Source organism: Hylobates moloch, unplaced genomic scaffold (genome assembly GCF_009828535.3).
Source record: "Hylobates moloch isolate HMO894 unplaced genomic scaffold, HMol_V3 SCAFFOLD_3, whole genome shotgun sequence".
In the NCBI taxonomy this organism is placed as follows: domain Eukaryota; kingdom Metazoa; phylum Chordata; class Mammalia; order Primates; family Hylobatidae; genus Hylobates; species Hylobates moloch.
In genome coordinates this window covers 66,932,304-66,954,776 of record NW_026652278.1, presented here as the reverse complement: position 1 = coordinate 66,954,776, position 22,473 = coordinate 66,932,304, and the positions used below count along the sequence as shown (strand labels likewise).

The following is a 22,473-nucleotide window of genomic DNA, read 5'->3' as shown; positions in this document are numbered from 1 at the left end:
CCAAATGAGCCAAGGGCACAGGCATGGCAGGGCGAGAACACCATCAGAATGGATCCTCCGGGCCCTCTGTTTCCAGACTCCAGCTGGTCGAGTCACCTCAGATCCCAAGGATAGAGAAGGCCTCCCTACCACACCCTTTCTGTGTTCCTGACCCACCAAATCCATGAGCCATTTGTATTAAAAATGGCTGTTGCTTTATGCCGCTAAGTTTGGGTGGTTTCTTACGCAGCAATAAGAACTGAAGCAAGCTCTGTGGGAACAGAAGGCCCCAGCACTTCAGCCTTTGCTGACTGTTGACTGAATGTAGGGATCGATGAATACCATGGAGAGCCACTGAGTTTATTTGGGCAGAGAATGATAAGCTCCTGTGCCAGGGCAAGCCACGTAAGCTGCAGGGCCCAGAGTAACACGAGCACGCAGGGCCCTCTGTTCAGAAATTATCACAATTTCAAGATGGTGACAGCAGAGCATTCCACCAAGTTTGGGGCCCTTCTGAGTCCACGTCCCCGGACCATTGCACAGGTCGCACACCTGGTAGCATCTATCGTCTGCCTACCTCCAAAGAGTCTTGGTTCTCACCTGCAAGCTTGTTTAACCTTTCTCCGTGTTCTGTTCCTTGAGGCTAGGCTCTGTGTGTTGGCTTCCCAGGGTTAAGCACAGACAAAAACTCAACCAACGCACCAACTGAGAGGACCCAGAGTCTAGGGAAGTCACAGCCAAAGGCAGAAAATCTAGGAACCGAGAGACCTAAGCTTAAATACCAATGCTCTCTGAAGCTCCACCGACTCCCAGATAAGACAGAACAAACCTTCCAGCTGGATAAGAATAACAATAACTGTTCTAGCAATCACACCTGCCATTTACCCAGCGCCTTCTAATACACAAAGTGCTTTAAATGCCCCATCTCTCTTCATTGTGGGATAAGTATTATTGTTATTTTCTCCACAGCACACTCTGGAGACTGAGGGTCAGGGCACAGCTAAGCACCTGCCTAGGGCCACAGAGACAGCAGGCAGCAGAGCCAGAATTTGAAGCTGGGTCTCTGGTGCCAAAGCCTAGCTCCTATAGCAAGCTTCCCTCCTGCAGTAGTAGATATGGCTGAGAGGCTTCCACAGATGTTGCAGAGCAACAAGTCCTTCTGCTGGGGCAGAGGGACCAGGGAGGAACTGGGGTTTGCCCCAGGGAACACCAAGACTAAGACAGGAAGTGAACTGGCCTTCCTGGATCATCTGGCTGGGCCATTAGGTTTCCAGCACCTTGAGTAGGGCCCATGTTAGAGTCCTTGGATTCAGCGGCATGGAAGGACAGGGGTGATCTCTGAGCCTGAAGGCTGGGGGAGTCCCGACAGTCACAGAGCAGAGGGAGAGGCCCTGCAGCCTTGCAGCTGGTGGAACAGGCCTGCTGCATTTGAAGTCCTCTAGGATTGAAGCTTGCCTTCACCACGGCCAGCCCAGGGCAATGACAACACACCCACCTTTTCCTTGTGGGGTCAATGCTGTGGGTGGGAGGGGAAGGAGAGATGGGGACAAACAGCAATGGGGCTGACATTGATGCAGCAGGGCTGTCTGCTGATGTGGCAGAAGAGGGAGGCTGGGCTGGACCAGGAGGAAAAGCCAGTTAGCTCTAGGAGGGGGAAGTGAAGTCCTTGGGAATCTTCCTGAGACTTCCAGATGGGAGCTGAGAGAGGACAGGAGACGGGCTCTAGAGGCCAGTGGGTGGGTGGGGACCCTTGCAGGTTGGGTGGCACATTCATGTTGCTGGGCATGAAACTAAACAGCAAGAATGGCTCCCCTTTCTCCTTGGACAGTGCAAATTGGAATTAAAACCTCACCAACCCAGAAGGCCCTGAACCAGCCCCTGGCCCAGTTATCTCACTGGGACCCAGAGGGACTGGCCAAAGTCACATGGCTGCCTGAGGCAGGGCCACAGCTCCGAGGGTGGTGTCCCTGACCAGGGCCTGTGCTACCTGGAGGCTCAGCCAGGAGGCCAGGCATGACTTGCTGACATTTCCAGCGTGTGTTCCTAGCCAGCCTCTGTGCTGTGTCATCATGAATCATTTCATTTGATTCTCACAACAATCCTCCAAGGTAGGCACCTGGCAGGTTATCTCCCCCAGCTCACAGAAGGAGGAAACTGAGGCCCAGTGTCTTGTCCAGGGTCCACTGTGGCAGAGCTGGGCTTGTCCACAGGCTGAAGGGGTGGTGGGCAGCCAGGTGAGACCCTGAAGGCCAATGATGAAAATACCCACTCCTCCATCTGTAAGTCTTACCTATTTACACCACGTCACTGCACTGGGTCTCCCAACAACCCAGCGCTGCAGGCTGGGCAGGCACTACTTTCCCATTTCATAGGAAGAAAGCCAAGTCCCAGAGAAGGAGTGACCAGCTCATAGTAAGAAAGGATTTCAGGGACTCCCTGGATGGCCTGTGGCCCTGCCCAAGATGCTGCCAGCCTCCCAAGGACGGGCTGGGAAGAGGGGGCAGGGAGATGAGAGAGGAGCAGGCCTTTAGGCCACCTCCAGCCAGCCCTGTCTGTCTGGAGCTGAGAGGTGGAGCTCTACCCACGGCTCAGCAAACCACAAGCTGGTCCTGGGGCCCCACACCTGCCCAGTCAGGACTCTTCAGGGCCTCTCCTTCTTTCTTGGCTTCCTCCGACTGGGGAAGAAGTCTGTCTTGTCTGAAGTCCATCTTCTGCCCATTTCTGCCATGCCCCACCCCCCACAGCAGGGAGAGAATGCCTTGGAGCTCAGTAAACCCTGCGCCGGGGGGCTGCCACCCTTCCTCAGCACTTCGCCTCTCCCACTGCCCAGAGGACATGGAGCTAATAAATACAGGGATACGTGCCCCATGCTGCAGGAGGCCAGGCTGGCTCCTCACACATCCTAGGTACAACCTCTGCCTGCTGTTTCCCAAACGCCTGCCACCGTCACAAGGATGGAACAGGCAAGGGTGTATGGACGGTTTGATATAGGCCTTCCCCACTATCAGAACAGCATCCCAAAGGGCATATTGTGGGGAGCATCAATTTGGGAAGAAGAGAAACAGCCAAGCCTCTTGTGCTTCAAAGGAGCAGGACCCCACTTCCCTGCACATCACACACGTCCTCACTGCACTCCAGCCACGGGGCCTTTGCACATGCTGTTCTCGCCTCCAGTGTTTTGTTTTTTTTGAGATAGGGTCTCACTCTGTTGCCCCGGCTGGAGTGCAGTGGCTCACAGCTCACTGGAGTGCAGTGGATCATGGCTCACTGAAGTCTCAACCTCCTGGGCTCATGTGATCCTCTCACCTAGGCCTCTACAGTACCTGGAACTAAAGGTGTGTGCCACAATACCTGGCAATTTTTTTTTTTTTTGCAGAGATGGGGTTTTGCCATGTTGCCCAGGCTGGTCTTGAACTCCTAGGCACAAGTGATCCAGCTGCCTTTGCCTCCCAAAGTGTTGGGATTCCAGGCATGAGCCACTGCTCCCAGCCTCTTTTCTCCAATGTTATTCCCTGTCTGCCTTCACCAGTTAATGCTTACTCAAATGCCACTTCCTCAGGGAAGGTCAGGTACCCTATCAGAGGCTCTTGTACTCCCTGATCTCTCCGTCACAGCAAGTAATACTCACTGTGAAGATTCATTTCGTAGTTAGTCCAGTTTTCCTGGAAGACTGTAAACTTTATAAGTACAAGACTCACATCACCATGTGTCCTCGGGGCCATGTGCCTAGCACATAGCAGGTATTCAACAAACGTTTGTTCAATGAATGAATGAATGAATGAATAAATGATTAGATTACTCTTGTACCTCTTGTACTGTCCAATAGCGCCCACAAACCCTGCCAGGCCTCAGACACTGGCCAGGCTGCAGGGCTGCCACAAGCCTAGCAGGGTCCCAGGATAAGACACTCACTGGCCTTCTCATCTGACTTCTATTGCCAGGTCAGGAGGCAGGACTGGAAGGTGTGAATCACAGAGCAGCCTGGGATAGGAGAGGGAACAAACCACACAGCCTAGAGGATGGGGAGCCACCAGCATCATCCATGCATCGGTACAGGCATACACATGTACACACACGTGTGCACGACATATGTGCATATAGTGTACGCACATCCCCAAATGCATGTAGTTGTAACATGTACGTGCACAGGCACACATGCACACACACATGTATATTACATACACATACCCCTGAGTATACGTAGCCACAAACACATGTATATACACAGGCACAAAAAAACATGCCTGCCTACACACACCCCCATACACATCCCACAAGCATACCTCACATATACGCATATGCACCCCCGCACATCCTTCCTCTGTGTGATCACCCTTCAGAGCACATTCATCCTGAATCCTGCCTCCTTCCAGGGGGCCTTTCCTCATGGAGACAGCTCTGGGCTGCCTTGGTATTCCTGCTTCCCTGAGCAAAGTGCTCGAGTATCTCTGAAGCGGTTTCTCCATCAGTGAAAACACTCACACAGCTCTGTCCCCGGAGCAGCTTAGGGCTCAGAGATGTGAAAATTCACCTGGTGGTGCCACAGGCCCTAAAAATCTTGAGCGCCACCTAAGAACACACCGCCCGGAGCGACCCTGGGACCTGTCCCTGTGGGTACTGCAGAGAGCACTTTCCAGCTCCTCTCTTTACCCTCAGCTCTGAAGGTTGCTGAAAGGACTAGGCTCAGTGGTCCCACATAGAACCTTCAGGATGGGCGGCCTCGTGGTTAAGAGCCTGTGGCTTGGGATATGGGGTCGCCGTGTGAATCCAGTTTAGTCACTTACTAGCCCTGGGGCCCTGAGCAAGTTACTTAGCTCCCCAAGCCTCATCTGTTTCCTCATGTGTAAAGTGAGAATAACAGCACCTACTTAAAAGGTTAGAGATATAGTTGGCCCTTGAACAGCACGTGTTTGAACTGTGTGGGTTCATTTACATGCAATATTTTTTTCAACCACATTTGGATGGAAAATACAGTATTCCATATATGCAAAACCCCTGTATACATAAAGAAGGTAGACTTTTTGTATGTGTGGGTTCTGCCAGCGCAGACTGTGTGCATGAGGGTGTCCCCACTCTTTTCCTGCCACCAATGGAAGCTCATTTTGCCGTAACTGGGGGCCGTAAGGTCCAGGGGGCTGGGAGGTGAGAAAGTCTGGCCCTTCCACCCCTGCTAGGACACCTGGGCTGGTGGTGACAGCCCTTCCTATTCCAGCTTCCCCAAGCCATGTTAAATGACCACCTTCCCCCAGGACAGGTGACCAGCCACTGAAGCAGGGCCATGCCAGGATGGGAGCTGGGGACGCTCGGCTCCTGCCTTCATTGCAAATTAAAACATTTCCTTTTCTTCATAATTTTTTTCCTGGCACAACTGCCCATGAAACATTTTAATAACATCCCAGAAAAGGTCAGGGAGAAAGAATTTCATAGTCCCTGAGCAGGCAGCCATAATTTCAGCTTCTCTTGTGGCAGAGGAGGTGGAGAGATTGGGCTGACCCCGGATCTGAGCGGAGAGCTGCCGGGTGAGGGAGGCCAAGAGCAGGGCAGGGCGGTGTGGAGGGTGTGGCCAGGAAACACCTTGGGGAGACTGGGAGAGGAAGGGGGGTGGGTGGGTCACCCAGGATGTTTTTATATCCCCTTTACAGGAACAGAATTCCAGTTTAGTCACTTACTAGCTCTGGGGCCCATTTTGCAGATGAGAAAATGAAGGCGCTAAGAGTGGCATGGATAGGCCAGCACGCGGGGTCCCCACCATCTCCCTGCAGGGCCTGAACTCCTTTAGGCACACAGTCCTGCTGTGAGAGCTGTTACCTGATGAAATGGGCCCTCACCCTTCATGGTTTCGTAAACCCTGGGGCTGGGAGCTTGAGAAGAGGGTGGGTGAGGCTTGGATGAAATAAGCCAGGAACCCAGGGAGGCTGGCCGGATCTGCTGGTTCCTAGCGACTCACAGAGGAGGCTCAGCTCAGACCCAGCAGCTGCCCCAGTTCTAGATAAAAAACCTGGCATGAGGGGCTCGGCTCACATTCACCAAAGCCTACTCCCCAGCGCCAGCCCCAAACTGGACTGGGCCTGACAGAGCAGTCCTTGGCACTACTGACCAAGGGATGCCCCTTCTCATATTTCACATCTCCTCCCTGCTCCATAGGTTTTCCCCATCCCTTTCCAAGGACCATGGGAACTTGGGACTACAAAGTGAGGAAACTCTGTCCCAAGCAAGAACACCGGGAAGGAATCCCCTGACACCCACTGAGCCTGGATCTGACACTAGAATTCTTTGCCACATGGTCCCAGACCCGCAGGGGACAGAGCCTCCCCTCCACTCCCTGAGACCTCTAAAGCACAGGCTGTTGGCTGCCCTTTACCCAGTCCTTCGAAGGTGGGTGGTGGGTAAAGACACACACTTTGGGTCCAGAAGGCCAGAGCCTCTGGCACTTGCTCTCTGGCTGGGCACTGAGAGGCTGGAGGAGGGTCCAGGGGCCCTCAAGCGCCTGGTGATTTATTGCAGGGAGCATCTTGGTGAAAGCTGGAGGAGTCATGGGCTAGAGACGTGGGAGGTGGAGAAAACAGCTGCCGCAGAATTATTGTTTACGTCTGACAGCCTGACTAGCTAAACATCTGTTTGAAATATTAATAACTGTCAGATGGGAAGGGCCTGGAGGCTCAGTGCAGTTTCATACCATCTGTCTTTAGAGTAAACACACTTCTGAGCAGGGTCTTGGTATCACTCTGCTTGGAGTGGGGAAGGAGCAAGAAATGGAAGCGAGGACTCTGGGGGCCCCAGGTGTGCAGGGAGGAGAAAGCAGTGAGTTAAACTCCATGACATTTATCGAGCACCGACTGTGGGCAAGACTCTGAGCTTCTGTAGCACACATCTACCACTTGGATCTGCTTACATTCAATCCCTTGTCTTAGAATAGAAGCCCCTTCCCCATTCTCAGCCAGTATAATTCAGGTGGGGCTGACCCCAACCCCTGGGTCCACTAGGGGGAGCGTGATCCCTCCCTGGCATACCAGAATCACGATTGGTTCCAGGATGTCCCAACCAACTGGGCTGATGAGAATCTGCTGGAATTACTGCAAAAGAATTTTTCCCACTAGGGTTGATAAATTGGTAAGAAGTCAGCCTAGAGGTGCTGGTGCCCCTCTTTGCCAATACAAAAAAGCAGAGCCCAGTGTTGAAGACAGAGCCTTGCTCAACTGAGTGCTTGGATGCAGCCATGCCTGAAATCACTTGCACTTTTTCTTTTTTTGAGACAGAATCTTGCTCTGTCACCCAGGCTGGAGGGCAGTGACGCAATCTCGGCTCACTGCAACCTCCGCCTCCTGGGTTCAAGCGATTCTCCTGCCTCATCCTCCCTAGTAGCTGGGACTACAGGCGTGTGCCACCACACCCGGCTAATTTTTGTATTTTTAGTAGAGACGGGGTTTTGCCATGTTGGCCAGGCTGGCCTCAAACTCCTGAGAGTTTGAGTGATCCACCCACCTCGGCTTTCCCAAAGTGTTGGGATTACAGGCGTGAGCCACCGAGCCCGGCCTGAAATCACTTATACTTTTGAGTTACATGAGTCGATCCATTTTTGCTTGAACTACTTAAGGGTTTCTGTCCCTTGCAACCAAGAGTACTGACAGATACAAATGACACTGGCAGGGCCCCTTGCCAAAGGGCAAGTCCAGCCATGGGCAGTTGGGGGTGCCCAGGCACCCTCCAGGAGCCTGTCCCTCTCTGGTGCCTGTGCTCACATGGAGAGGGTCGCCCTTCTCAAGGATGGCTGGCACCGTCCCACCCATTTGAGGGGGCTTCCAGGGCTCCCAGCCCACCCTCACTGAGTGTCTCTCGGGGAAAGGCAGAAAACCAGTGTCCTCAACCCAGTCTTGTCACCCCCCAGGTTGGCTCCTTTTCCATATTGCAACCTAGGCCAAGGGACCCCCATCCTGAAGAGTCCAGAAACTTTATTTAATACACCAACGAACACAGCTCAGGGATTTGGGGGTGCCTCCTTCCCTGATTGCCGAGGTCCCTTTGACGAAATCCCTCTGGGTGCCTCACCACAGTCGGCCCCAGAGAGCTCAGTGGCCCTGCAGTGGAGCGGGGACTCACCAGGACTGTCAGCACAGAGGTCCCCACAGTGACGTTCTCGTACAGGCTGATGTTGTACAGTGGTTGGCTGAAGATGGGCCGGTTGTCATTTTCATTGATGAGAGTGATCTTCACCTTGGCATAGCCCACATGGTCAGGCACACTCTCATTGGCAAAGAGCTGGGGGTGCAGAACAGGGGCCCAGGTAAGCTCCCACATGTCCCCTCCCAGAGTCCTTGTCCCTGTAAGTCCTCTCCATGCCTTTGCCGGCCCCAGCCCAGAGCACCTGTTAGAGTCCCTGCCCATCCCAGCTGTGTGCTACTGTGAGCCCATCTGTCGTTGCTCTAGGGATGGCTGCTGATTCTGCTAGGGCAGGAGGAGCTAGCAGGGGCTGATCTGGCAGGAGATGGGCTGCAGAGGCTCCTGTGAGAGTCTGGTAAAATTCCACTCAATTACTGGATATATCCTCGTCCTCTTTGGAAAAGGGAGACTTGCCCGCCACCTGCCATCTCTTGGAGGGCTTGTCTGAGTCAGATCCGCAAGGGAAGATGGGCAGCAGTGGAAGGTGGGATCTAACGGAATCCTCTACCCCACCCTCACATCCCCTGAAATCCACCCCCACTCCACTCCAAAACGCCAGTGAGTAGGGCCTTACCTCAAAGTCGTAGCGGTCCACGGTCTCGTAGTCCAGTGGGATGGCCACCCGAATACGAATGTCCGCCTTCCCCTGGACGGAGGTCGGGGAGATGATGAAGTGGTGGGAGTTGTTCCCCACCAAGTACACCTCAAACATGCTGTTCAGGCCCTGCATCAAGAGTGCAGAAGAAGCCAGTCAGGAAGGGCACAGTGGCCAAAGCCCAGACCCAAATGGAGGGGCAGAGGCTCCTGGAGAGTGAGCCCGGAGCTGCTTTGGTTGGGGCAATGGATGAGGTGCTGGGACAGAGCAGGGCTTTCCCAGCGCAGCTCTGAAACTCCATGACCCACCCATGTCTAGGCCCTCTGGAAACCTCCTCTGGCTCTCTTTTCCTTCCTTGTGCTGTCGGATGCCCACAGTGTCCCCTCCAGGTGGTTTGGTTCACTCTCCGTCTCCTGCTCCCTTTCTCTGTCCCAGTGACCCCAGCTGCGGAGGGACCGGCCAGCTTCAAGACCCAGCGGGGAGACAGAGGAAGGAGGAGGAGAGAGGATGTGAGGGGAGTGGAGGGAAGAGAAGCAGTTAAGTGGCCACGACAGTCTTGGGCAGGAGAGGACACAAGGGACGCAGATGCTGTTCTTCCCCTCCTCCTCTGGAATGTGTCCGTCAGGGAGAACACTGGTTTGCTGACATGTGAAATGGGAATAACCCAGAGACTGAGTGGCAACATGAATGGCCAGGGATCCCACATTGTGGCCAGTCCCAGGGGGGCCCTGGATCCCAGACTGAGGACAGGGTGGCCACCCCATCACAGGTTCTGCTGTGTCCCAGAGGCCCAAGCCCATCATTTCAGGGAGGTGGGTGCCTCACTTGAGTTCATGTGTTTCTGATTATTCTAACCAGGGCTGTGGCTCACAGAGCCCCTCAGATGCTACCTGACTCTCCTCACACAAAGCATGTGACGTGACTGAAGTCTCCAGATCAGGAGGAGGAGACATGGCTGAAGGTGGGAGATTCAGCTTACTGACTCCCTGAGGTCTGGCCTGCTCAGAAAGTGATTCTACTTCCTCTTTCTGCCTGCACTGGGGGCAAAGTGATCACATGCACCCCCAAACTCCCCTCCAACTGGACAGGCGGCCTGTGATGTGTAAGAGCCTCCTCCTGACCCCTCTTGCAGGTGCCCAGTAGGTCACTGACCTTGGCTCTCAGTCCAGAGGCAGAAGCTCTGGCTTATGGTGCAGAGCCCACCCCTAGCCCAGTGGCCAGCTCAGGCCCTCTGCACATGGGTCCTTTTCTCTTGAACCAGTGGCTGGCAAGGGAAGCCTACCCTCACATCTTGGTTGCTTAGGGTATGTTGTGGGACTCCTCTCAGAAACCTGTTCCTGGTGAGAGGGTGGCTGCCAGCTCACCCTGGCCCTAAAGACTCTCCATGGTCTAAGGGGATAGTCCCTGCAAGGCTGGTTCCCATCCCACTCAGGGCAGAGGGGGAATGATCAGGAAATGATACCTCCAGTGAAGCCTGAGAGTTCACAAGCTTCATGGGCCCCTGGGGCTGCCCCCCAAATGCTCAAATGCACTTGTGGAATGAATGCATGCTAACGTTTACCCATCAGTCTCTTGGGTTTTTCCCATTTTAGCAAACTGGCAAATACACTTGCTGCATTTAGACTTTTCTTAGAGCCTGGAGACAGGCCTGTGCCCTGTTACTGGCACAGAGGTTTGGATGGAGAGGTGGAAGCTGAGCTCCCTGAGCCCTCTCTTGCCAATTCTGGGGTCCAGGCAAGCCACGAGGCTCCAGAGCCCCAGCCCAAAGCGGCTCCCCATGGGATGTGGGGGCAAGGCTCCTCTGGGCCTGTCGGGCTGTGGAGGTCGCAGCACTCCCTGGTGTGGAATGCGTCCCTTCAGATGGAAGGGACCAATTAAATGCCCCAAGGGGCACTAATAGCTGAAGCCAGCGGGGTGTGACAGCTTCGAACAGGTGACACCAACTCCGATCCTTCCCCTGAACCTTTGGTCCCTCAACCACAGGAGCTGGGGGCCTGAGAGGGTGGGGGAGGGCTGAGCTGTGCCCTTTTCAAAGCCCCCTCCCCACTGTGCCCACCACGAGCCCTCCCCAAGCCCAAGCCCTGCCCTTCAGAGGCTCACTTACCAAATTCTGTCAGTGGGAGTCGGTCAGTCAAAGGATATGGAGACAGACAGAAGGAGCCGGAGAGGTATGGAGAGGAGGAAGGAACCAGAGAGAAAAGACAGTGAGACCCTGGGTCATGGGAGGGACCCTAGGACCACACCCTAGAGGAGCAGCTGTCCCCGGCCTCTGATGGGCCATAGCTTCTGGGGTCTGGAGGAGGCGTATTGTGTGAGTGTGCACACATGTGTGCTGGAGAGTGGAGAAGAGGGACAAGCGTGAGACCCAGAAGGAAGAGGCTCAAGAGCATGAAGGGTGAGGAGGTGAGAGGAGGGGGCAAGGGCTCCTGTCTCCCTGATCTCTGTCCACTCTCACCCAGAAGGCCTCAGTGTAGGCTGGGAAGGGAGGGGCCATCCCTACATCCTACATCCCCGGAGCCTGGATAAAATCCCTGCAGGAAACAGCCCCAAACACCGTCATGTTTTTATTTTCCTAACAAAAAATGTCAGAGACATGAGGAGCAGAGACATGGCAAATTTTCCAGAAGTTAAAAAGTGTAAGGGGAACACATGCCTCTCCCTCTCCCCCTGAGCCTAGGTACTGACGAACCTCCCAGGGCAGCCACCACACCCCATTCCTGGGTCTCTTTCCCCAGGAAATCCATGCCTATACCATTATGGGTACATGCCACCCTGCCGTGACACTAAAATCATGCTATGCACATTGCTCTGTGTCCAGTATTTTCGCTTAGAACTACATCTTGGTGATTGGTCCATAACTGTGCATATAGATGATGCGAACGAGGACACTAACAACATAGCACCTACTCTTAGCCGGCACTATTCTAAACACTTTGTAAGTACCAAGTATTTGCTTCGTTTTCCTTAATGGCTGCAGAGCACTTGCATCACTGGGTTACAGTTCCCTCCGTGATTATTCTGGAATGTCAGCAGCCCTTGAGGCTGTAGAGCATGCCTCAGGCGGTGAAGATTCCCCAGCAGACCACGACACACAGTGGGTGCTCAGGAAGTGACTGGGCTTCAGCAGCTCTTCCTTGTGTGTTACTGCTACTCCTCCCACGGGCCCCTCCAGTGGAATTGAGTTCAGAGAGGTTGACTGAGCAGCCCACAGTTGCATACGGAGCTGGTGGCAGAGTGGGGGATAAGAGGCCGGGCCCAGGCCAGGTGCAGTGGCTCACGCCTGTAATCCCAGCACTTTGGGAAGCAGAGGTGGGTGGATCACTTGAGGTCAGGAGTTCAAGACCAGCCCAGCCGACATGGTGAAACTCCATCTCTGCAAAAATGCCAAAAAATTAGCTGGGCATGGTGGTGCATGCCTGTAATCCCAGCTACTCGGGAGGCTGAGACAGGAGAATCGCTTGAACCCTGGAGGCGGAGGTTGGAGTGAGCTGAGATCATGCCATTGCACTCCAGCCTGGGCGACAGAGTGAGACTTCATCTCAAAATAATAATAATAATAATAAAAAGGCCGGGCGCGGTGGCTCACGCCTGTAATCCCAGCACTTTGGGAGGCCGAGGCGGGCAGATCACGATGTCAGGAGATCGAGACCATCCTGGCTAACATGGTGAAACCCTGTCTGTACTAAAAATACAAAAAATTAGCTGAGCGTGGTGGTGGGCGCCTGTAGTCCCAGTTACTCAGGAGGCCGAGGCAGGAGAATGGCGGGAACCCGGGAGGCAGAGTTTGCAGTGAGCCGAGATCGCGCCACTGCACTCCAGCCTGGGTGACAGAGCGAGACGCTGTCTCAAAAAAAAAAAAAAAAAAAAAGAGAGGCCGGGCCAGCTCCTGGGCCAATGGACCTTCCCACAACCCCACGCTGCTGCCTGGCCAAGGAAGTGGAGCTCAGGTCTGATGCGGGCATTCCCCATTGGCAGCGTGAGTCCACAGTGTGAAATGCATTGGCCATGCAGTCAGCAATGTTAGTTACCAGAGCAAACTGAGATGTACCATCTGAGCACTCCAGGGCCCAGTCTAAGGGGAGGACAAGCAAAGGAGGTTGCCCCAAGGAGGGGAGTTCTGAGCTGGTGTTAGGAATGAAGGAAGGTATTATTATTATTATTATTATTATTATTATTTAGATGGAATCTCGCTCTGTTGCCCAGGCCAGAGTACAGTGGTACGATCTCGGCTCACTGCAACCTCTACTTCCCAGGTTCAAGCGATTCTCACACCTCAGCCTCCCAAGTAGCTGGGACTACAGGTGCACACCACCATGCCCGGCTTAATTTTTTTTTTTTTTTTTTTGGTAGAGACGGGTTTTCGCCTGTTGGCCAGGCTGGTCTCAAACTCCTGACCTCAAATGATCTACCCTCCTTGGCCTCCCAAAATGCTGGGATTACAGGCGTGAGCCACCGTGTCTGGTCAGAAAGTATTATTTTTGGACTCTTTTGGATTGGCAGAAAAGGGATTCTGGGTGGAGGAAGTAGCTTTAAACACAGAGTTCTTGATCCTTAGATCCTTAGCGTGTCTCAGAATCACCTGCAGATTGCTCCTCCATTCTTCTCCCTCCCTCAGGAATTCCTGATTCTGTAGGCCTGAGTTGGGGCCTGTGACTTTGCATTTCTAACCAAGTTCCAGGCGACGCTGATCCTGATCTGAAGCCACCCTTTGAGGAGCACTGTCCTAAGTAAAGGCACGGGGTGTGGAGAAGAATCATCAATGACTTATTATTTGCAAAGGGTCCATGTCGAGAAGCTTGGAGTCCCAGGCAGACGCCATCCTGAGGATGGCATTATTTCCATGAGCGAGAGGGAGCCACTCTAAGCTCTGCAGCAGGGGAGAGGGAGGTGACCTTGCAGCCACGTGCAAGTCACACTGGTGCTGCCCTCCTCACTCTAGATGCACATCAGAATCACCAGTGGCATTCTAAAAAGAAATGCAGATGCCCAGAGCCAGTGGGTCATCATCTCTGGGGGCTGGGAAAAGCTACGTTTCTCTGATGCTCCCCAGGGAACCACATTGCATAGCCAGGGTTGGGAGAGTAGCTTGGAGGCACCTATAGGAGTCGAGAAAAAGGTGAGCAGTTGGAGAGGCAAAGAGGGGTAGTTCTCCACCAGCCACATATCAAAATTACCTGGGGAGCTTTAAAATACCCCCTGCCTATGCTGCACCCTAGACCATGGAGACCAGACTGGGGGAGGGGGTGGAAGCATAGGCATCCGCATTCTGTAAAGCTCTCCAGTTATTCATTCCAAAGTGTATCCAAGGATGAGAACTACAAGGGTAAAACAGTGGTTCTCCAAGTGTGGTCCTGGGACCACAGCATCAGCATCACCTGGAGCTTGTTAGAAATGCACAATTGGGGGCCACGCCCAGATCTTCTGAGTCAGAAACTCTGGGGATTGGGCCCAGCACCGTTTTCTTTTCTTTTTTCTTTTTTTTTTTTTTCAGACAGAGTCTTGCTCAGTCACCCAGACTGGAGTGCAGTGGCGTGATCTCGGCTCACTGCAATCTCCGCCTCCCAAGTCCCGGTCCAAGCAATTCTCCTGCCTCAGTCTCTTGAGTAGCTGGGATTACAGGCATACGCCACCACGCCCAGGTAATTTTTGTATTTTTAGTAGAGACGGGGTTTCACCATGGTGGTCAGGCTGGTCTCGATTTCCTGACCTCATGATCCGCCTGCCTCAGCCTCCCAAAGTGCTGGGATTACAGGCATGAGCCACCACGCCCGGACTGGGCCCAGTACTGTTTTAACAAGCCCCTCAGGCATTCTGACGCTCACTAATGTCTGAGAACCATCAGGATAGAGTGATGCTGGGAAGAAGCAAGACTGAACTGAAGAGCATTGGCCTATAAGGTATAAGCAGTAAGGTATAGTGGATGAGCAGAGAAGGCTTAGGAAGAACCGTGTGTTGGCTGGGGCAGCACCAATCATGTGCAGGCTGAGGTCAACAGCGAGGGACTGAAAAGACCGTGTGAGCTCAGTGATGTTTGAGCTCAAAGATGCCTGGAAGATGGTGTGAGCTCAGTGTAGCTTCTGGTTAACTACCTGGTGAGGCAGGAGCACCCAGAGGGGGCAAGCCCTCGGGACAGCTTCCTGACCCCTTTAGGAGAATTCTTGGGGTCTCAATGAATGACACTTGCTCCCTTCTCCTTGATCTGCTGCCAGGGGCTGGAAAAGCTCACTCAGGCCAGACGCGGCAGTGGTCAGGACACATGTCCTGAGACCCTCAGGATCACCTACTGACCAAGTCCTCTAAAATGCTCAGTCTGTTCCTTCCGGGACTTTACCAGCTGGCCAATTCCTGCTTGGTCTGGATCTGTGACTGTCAGCCCTCAGGTTGGGGGTGTGTCTGAGAGAGAGATATTCCAGTTTGCTAAGTTGGTGCAAAACCCCTAGTGATCGCAGTCCTGTGCTGCTGAGCCGTTTATGACAACAGCTTCCATTTGTGAAGCCCGGCTATGACACAGGCATCACACACCTTAACCAGAATCCACACGATGGCCCAAAGACAGCGTCAGTCCACTCCTTTTCTTGGAGAGAGAAACTGGGGCCAGAGGGGGTAAGTGTTCAAGCTACACAGTAGCCAAGGAAGGCTTGGAACTCAAGTTTGCCCCCACCCCCCCTCGGAGTCAGAGCTCTTAACCACCCAGCTCTCCTAGTCCTCCCACTACAGAATACTGCTCCAAGTGCGATGCCAGGAGCTGGCATAGTGAGCCCCTCCCTGTGCCACACATGGCAGAAGGAGGCCCACAAGCACCTCAGCTCAGGTCAGGGCACGAAGCCTGGACTGGTGGAGGGCACATGCACCTCCCTGCTCCTGCTAGGCCTCCTCCATGCCCTTGTCCCACAGACGGCTGGGGGACTGCCTTCATGGGGTGGAGGTGCGGAGGAGGCTGGAGGGGCTCTTGGAGCTGCAGAGGGGCGATTTTGTTGGAAGGGAGATAAAGAGAAACATCAAAAGGAGCCCTAGTATGTGTGGAGAGGAGTCTGTGGATTAAATTCTCCTCCAGCTGAGAGAGGCGATGAGAAGGCTGATAGCACCCACTGCGGGTCCCAGAGCCCGAGCCAAGCCACCACAAGCTGAGAAGCTGGCAGCTGCCCGCAGGGAGGAGGAGGCGACAGCTTAGCTTTATTTATTTCTTGGGAGGGGAAGGACACAATAAATCCCTCCTGGCTCCCTGCCAGTCCCTCCCCCTATGGCTCCTGCACTTTGCTCCTGGGGCTGCAGCCTTCCCACCCCCACAAGGGTAGCGCCTTATCAGCTGGCTGCCAAGAGGGCTGCCCCGCAACTTCCCTAGACCTTGCCCCCTCCCTGCCTCCCACTCCTGGAAGTGGGGGGTAGCTTTGAGAAGGGTCAGAGGAGCCACTGCTCCCTCCTAGTCTCTCTAAGGCTCCCAGAGCCATCCGACCTGAATCTGTCCCAGCGGACCCGGCTCCGTGTGCTGACCCAGCGTGGTTGTCCAGCTGTTTGTTGAGTTTACGTGTTGGGCCCTCAACAGACATCAGCTCGTTAAATACTCCCCTGGGAGGGAGGGTCAAGGGTGATATTTCCACTACTTAACCACCTGCATGCAGACCTTTCCCTGGCTCGGAGGGGCGGATTTCAGGCTGGCCCCTGCCGTTGGGTTGAGTGGCCTGACTTCTGAGCATGGCTTCCCTTGGTCATCACCTGAGGGCTCTCAGCACTGGCACATCCCACTGCAGGTGGCCTGGGCCCCCAAAGGGAGGAAGGCCTGAGCCGGCCTCCAGGCTCCTTCCTGCACAGTGAGGCCTGCAGATGCCTCCTTTGTCTCTCTGGCTCTTGCCTGGCCCTCCCCATCCTGAGGCACCGCCTTGCTATTGGTGACACCAGCTTGCCTCTCCAGGATGTTTGTCTCTCTCTGCCATCAGTCAGGGTGGCCCCTGGGTTAGTGACCCAGGGGCGTGATGCAGTGTTAAGAGAGCACAGTTCAACGTTGAGGAACAGGCTGGGTCACTTCCTAGCTGTGCGACTTTAGACAACTCACTTCCTCTCCTGAAGCCTCAATTTCCTCATCTGTGAAGTGGGGAGGGTAAGCACACCTCACAGAATTAAATGAAAACAGTATCGTTTCTCTGCTCCCCCATGTTTTGTAAGCATGTGAATTGTGTTTTCTTGCCTAAGCCAGGAAATTCCCTACGACAGGGACCTCGTGTGTTCTTTTCTTTGTACCTCAAATGCTAGGGGACCGTCACCCAACCCTGTAAACTACAATGTGCCCTTGGAGGAGGCCTTAGTTCCTTCTCACGGAAGAGGAAGGACCAGGGTCATGTGAAGGCAGGGTGGCCACAGCAACGACCAAGGCCACCTTTATGTTTGGGGTCGGGGGGTAGGGGGATGCTGGGGCAAGATAAAGGGCCAGGGCTCTTGTGAGGCACCCAGGGAGTTCTGGTTAGTGAGCTGGTGTGACGCCCTCAGCCCAAGCTGGATTGGGGCTGGGAATCTGGAGTGCGGAGTGGGGCCCCCAGAGTCAGTGCTGCCCTCACCAAAACCAACCCTGTCCCGAACTCAGCTCTGCCAGGGAAGAGCCCCATGACCTGAGCTTCCAGGGTGTAGAACCTTGGAAGCCACAACCTCTGGAGTTGAGCCTAGGCTCAGGCACTGCCTTTTACAGCTGTGTGATTTTTGCATATATGATTTTATATCCTTGAGCCTCAATTTCCTCATCTGTAAAATGGGAAGAATGCAGCCTACTTGACAGGACTACTGTGGGTGAGCTGCCAAATCTTGGTCAAGCATCTGGGATAGAATAAGTGTTCAACAGAGGAGAGCTATTATTATTGTTCTAGGAGTAGTGGGGGTAGGAGAGGAGGCATCCCTGGGAAGGAGCTGATTTCTAGACCATGGCCAGAAATGAGAGGAGCAGGCAGAGAAGGGCAAAGGCTTGGGTGACGGGACCCACCAGTCCCACCCTGGGCGTGGGGCTGCAGGTCTCCCTCCTTCCTCAGCTGTACCTTCTGTTGGTCTGATCCATAACATTGAGCAGTAGAAAATAAAAGCCCATCGAATATGTATTCTTTATTCTCCTTTGTCCATCCTTTCACTTAATTCACCCCAATCAGACATGGCAAAGGGGACCTCGGCAGGAGGCAGGCCTCTCCTTCTGCTTTCAACTCAAAGCCAGCTGCTTCTCCCTCCAACTCCTACACTAAGGGGGATGCTAAGTCTCTCTGCCCACTGAGATGCCAGGATACAGAAGGCAGTGGAAGGAACCTGGCAGAGGACACTGTTTCCATTTCTGACTCCACCTCAACCCCCAGCACCCAGCAAGCCCATGTCACATGGTGGGTGGCTCTGCCCTGCTGCCTGTTTTTCCTCTGCCCTCCAGGCCTGCCCCGCCACCCATGGCTCCAGGCTTCTGTTTCTCCACTGTGGGAGTGGAGCACCTCTTGGGCCTGCATCAAGGTGAAGGACGTTGCCCTCATTTCAGGCTTTCATCCTCCCACCTATGTCCCCTCCCCAAGCTCCTCTGTGGCTTGGCCCTTGAGCACCATGGGCCTGAGGTCAGGAGTCTGTGTTCTCTGGAGCTGCCCTGTATTGCTACGCAACCAGGGAAGGCCCTGTTTTCCTTCTGGGCCTCTGATCTACCACATAGGAAGCTTGGATGGGGTGATTCTCTAAGGCCCATTAATGCCCATTAATGTGGTGCTCTTTCTTTTCCCTGAGACAGAGTCTCACTCCGTCACCCAGGCTGGAGTGCAGCTGATACAAACACTGCTCACTGTAGCCTCAACCTCCTGGGCTCAAGCAATCCTCCCAAGTAGCTGGGACCACTTGTGTGCACCACTGTGCCCAGCGAATGCTTTTTATTTTTTGTAGAGACGGGGTCTCCCTAAGTTGCCCAGGATGGTCTTGAACTCCTGGGCTCAAGCCATCCTCCCGCCTCGGCTTCCCAAAGTGCTGGGATTACAGGTGTGAACTACCGCACCCGGCCCACTGTGCTCTTCCAACTGCTTTCCATGCCTCCAGCCCAAACTCTCTCTCCCATTCCCCTGATTCTCTCTCCTCCCCTCTCTTCTCGCCTCCTCTTGTGACTCCTTTGCTTGTTTCTGTCTTTATCTCACCCTCATTTCTTCTCATCTGCTGGAGACGGAATGCTGGTGTCCCCTTCCCCAAAATTCATGTTGAAATACTAACCCCCGAGGAGGGCAGGGCCTTTGGGAGGTGATTAGGTCATGAGTACAGAGTCATCATGAAGGGGATTAGTGCCCTTATAAAAGGGACCCCAGAGCAATCCTTGCCCCTCCAGCCATGTGGGGACACAGTGGGAAGCAGGCCCTCACCAAACACCACATCTACCGGGCCCTTGATCCTGCACTTCCCAGCCTCCAGAACCGAGAGAAATAAGTTTCTGTTATTTACAAGCCACCCGTCAACGGTGGTTTGTTACAGCAGCCTGTGCAGACTAAGCCTCTCTTCTCTCTCTCCTCTTCCTTTCCTTCTTCTATCCCTCTTCTCCTTTCTCTTTCCTCCCCTTCTTGCCCTCTCACCTTCCTCTTTCCAATCTCTCCCTCTCCAACTCCCTCCTTCCCCCTCTTGCCCTGCCTCTCTCCCCTTCCGGTACCTCTCAGCCAGCCTCCCCTCCCTCCTCTCCGCAGGTTATCTGCTGAATTCCACACACGCCTGCACAGACGGGATCAATCTGAAGCTGCCTTGCCTTCAGCTTATCTCTGCTCCAAATGATTGATTTTCCCTCTTTAAGGGTAATTTGCTGGTGAATTCCATGTATTGCAAAAACCCTTGTGAAATCTAATTCAATCCCATTGGCAGCTGGCATTTTGGGGGAAGAATACCAGAGCGCCATCATTTTCACCACGGATGTGTGTATTATCTGTCTATAGATGAAGGCGCGAGGTGGGCAGGTCCTCCTCACCTGCACGTGCAGACCTTCCCCCACTCCCTCCGGTCGACCCTGAAGCCAGCCTCCGTTCTCCTGAGAAAAGAATTATAATGCACGTTGGTACTTGCATTAAGGCAAATGAGGGGCAGGGGCTTTTGAATTCTATTTTCCTAATCTGCAGCCCACTGACACAGTGCACTATGGGAATCTTATACTTCCAAAGCCTAGTTACACTTTACCACCTGTCTGTACCCACTCCTGTTCCTGGGCACAGACTTCCAACTCCTGGGACCCAGCCAAGCCCATGTCACATGATTCATAGCTCAGCCTGGCTGTCTCTTTCTCTTCTGCATTCCAGACCCTGGGCCTCTAGGGACTAGAGCAGTCAGCCCAGAGGGTACTTCCTGAAATAAAGTGGCCTTAGAGGGGCTAGCCAGGAGGGTGAGGCTCCCCTCAATCGTGCCCGTGGGTATGGCCAAAGGGCAAGCTTTATGTGGAGATTGGGGGACACACGGTCCTTTCCAGTTCTGCAGATGGAGCAGCTGCTGCTGCTACAGCCACCTGGACTGGTAATTCATGGGCAAAGGACAGAGGGAACCACAGAGGATTTATGTGGCCTGAGTTCTTAACTCAAGGACACCATGCTGTATCCCCCAGCCTCCCACGATCCCAGGGGAGCCAGGCCATGTCCTCTTCTCCCTTCCTCCAGTATGGGCTCTGTTTGGAAGGCACCTGGCCCAGGTGGAAAACTCAGCAATCCCTTCCTTGTGGCCCTGTCTTGCAACCCCAGGCAAGCCTCCCAGCCGCAGTGGCCATATTTCCAACTTCAAGTTCTGCCATTCTCATCAGAGTCTGCCAATTTGAACCTCATCACTCTACCTGGCCTCAATCCCTTTCCTCATTCCAATGGCAAACTCTGCACCCAAGTTTTGGCTGGGGTTGGGGCAGGGGGCTAAAGCGGGGGTAAGTGTTCTCAGAGATGCACGGAGAAGAGTCCATAAAGCAGGGCAAAAGGATGTGTGCAACCAGGTCTGTCCCAAGCCCAGGACTGTCCTGCCCCTCCTTCTGGGGCCCCTTCTGGGGAGAATCACAGGGCCTGAGGGGCAGCACTGCAGAGAGGGAGTACTCGCTGGCCTCACCAGCCTCCTGGGTCTCCAGCCCTCTGCTTTCTGGCCAGGCCCTCTAGAGGCCTCCAGGCAGGGAGCAGGGAGGGCTAGGGTGCAGAGCTGGGAGCTGGCTTTCCCACTCAGCAGCTGCCTGGCTCTGGCTATTTCCTATGCTAAAATGATTTCCCTCTTCCCACAGAGAAATGTGTGGCCAGGCAAAGAAATCTAAATGCCTTATGGAAATCAGGAGAGGACACTGCCACAGCTGCTAATCACACCGCTTTATATTCCACTGCCTCTCCTCCAAGAGTGATTCCACCTTTCCTGCATGGTTGGGTGGCAGAGAGGGAGCTGAGAAGGGTGGAGGGGACAGGAGATGGGGAGAGAGGCCTGGCGCTGGCCTGCTTTGTGACCTCGTGCAAACTGTTTGCCCTCTCTGGGTTGCCTTTCTACATCAGGGATCCCACTGTCATAGGAGGCCGTGAACTTGGTGTCCTGGAACCCTGGGAGCCAAGAAGGAGCAGGTAATTTCATCTCCCTCTCCTTTCTAGTCTTCTTCCAAGGGAGCTGCCCGGTCTTGGGTCCTCTTCCCAGTGAACAAAGACATCACAAATGTCTTAAGGAATAGGTCCTTAAGACAGGGGGCTGGGACAGGGGGCTGGGCTCCGGGTAGAGGGGTGACCATCCCTGGTGACAGTCCTGTGTGTCACTCAGCTGCCCCCAGGCAGGGGTGCTCAGGCATGCAAAGGGCCCCTCCTACTTGACACATTCCCTATCTTTGGGGCATGGGGCGTGTATGTGTATTGGCCTCATAGTTGCTACCGGTGAATGGACGAAGGGATAAAGGCATGAATGAATGAATTGCATGTGTTTGTTTATCTGCTGTGCATGTGTGAGTGTGAGAAAAAAAATCAGAAGATAGAGACAGACACAGAGAAGGAAGGATGGTGCTAGGGTTTGAACGTGCCCCCCCAAAACTCACGTGTGGCAGTATTGAGAGGTGGGGCCTTTAAGAGGTGATTGGCTCATGAGGGCTCTGTACCCATGAATGGACTAATCTGTTCATGGATTAGTGGATTAATGATTTCATGGGTGAATGGGTTATCCTGGGAGGAGGACTAGTGGCTTTATAAGAGGAAGAGAGACCTGAGCTACTGCATGAGCACGCTCAGCGATCTCATCATGCGAGGTGCCCTGCACCACCCCGTGACTCTGCAGAGAGCCCCCACCAGCAAGAGGGCCCTCACCAGATGCAGCCCCCTGACCTTGGACTTCCTAGCCTCCATAGCTGTAAGAAATAAATTTTGTCTCTTAAGTTACTCAGTTTCAGTTATTCTGTTATAAGCAACACAAAATGGACTAAGACACGTGAGAAGGCAGGTGAGAGACAGAGAGACAGGGAGAGAGGATCGGATTCAAAGACAGACTAACAGGGGGAAAGAGAGGGCATGCAAAGGTGGTGGAGGGTGTTCAGGTGAGGAGCTATACTGAGGTAAAGATGGAACCTGGCCGCTGCACAGCAGGGTGGTGGCAGCTGGTGGCAGCTCCCATCTTTTTCTCCATCTAGCCCCTCCCCCAGCCTGCCCTTTTGAGCTTCTGTCACTCCCATTGCTGGAACTCTAAACCACAGCCTCATCTCAACCCCTGCCTTTCCTACAGACCCTACATCTAAGCAGGCCTGACCCCTCATCTGGTCCCCATCCACTGGTGCTCTCTGTCATTGCCCACTGGTA

General features: G+C 54.0%; 1 protein-coding gene across 2 annotated transcripts in view; it reads right to left on the bottom strand.

Annotated features, from left to right (window-relative positions):
- LOC116459102 (cadherin-23) overlaps positions 1–22,473 on the bottom strand; it is a 317,512-nt gene that overhangs the window by 57,860 nt on the left and 237,179 nt on the right. Inside the window, exons 12-14 of one of the 2 annotated variants that reach the window (XM_032139382.2) lie at positions 10,836–10,841; positions 8,711–8,860; positions 7,229–8,235 (exon numbers count right to left, since the gene is read on the bottom strand). In XM_032139382.2, coding sequence (XP_031995273.2) covers positions 7,933–8,235; positions 8,711–8,860; positions 10,836–10,841 — 459 coding nt within the window. In that variant the 3' untranslated portion in view covers positions 7,229–7,932. Of the gene's footprint in view, positions 1–7,228; positions 8,236–8,710; positions 8,861–10,835; positions 10,842–22,473 lie in introns of those variants that run through there. The other variant, XM_058436324.1, reaches the window with a different exon arrangement.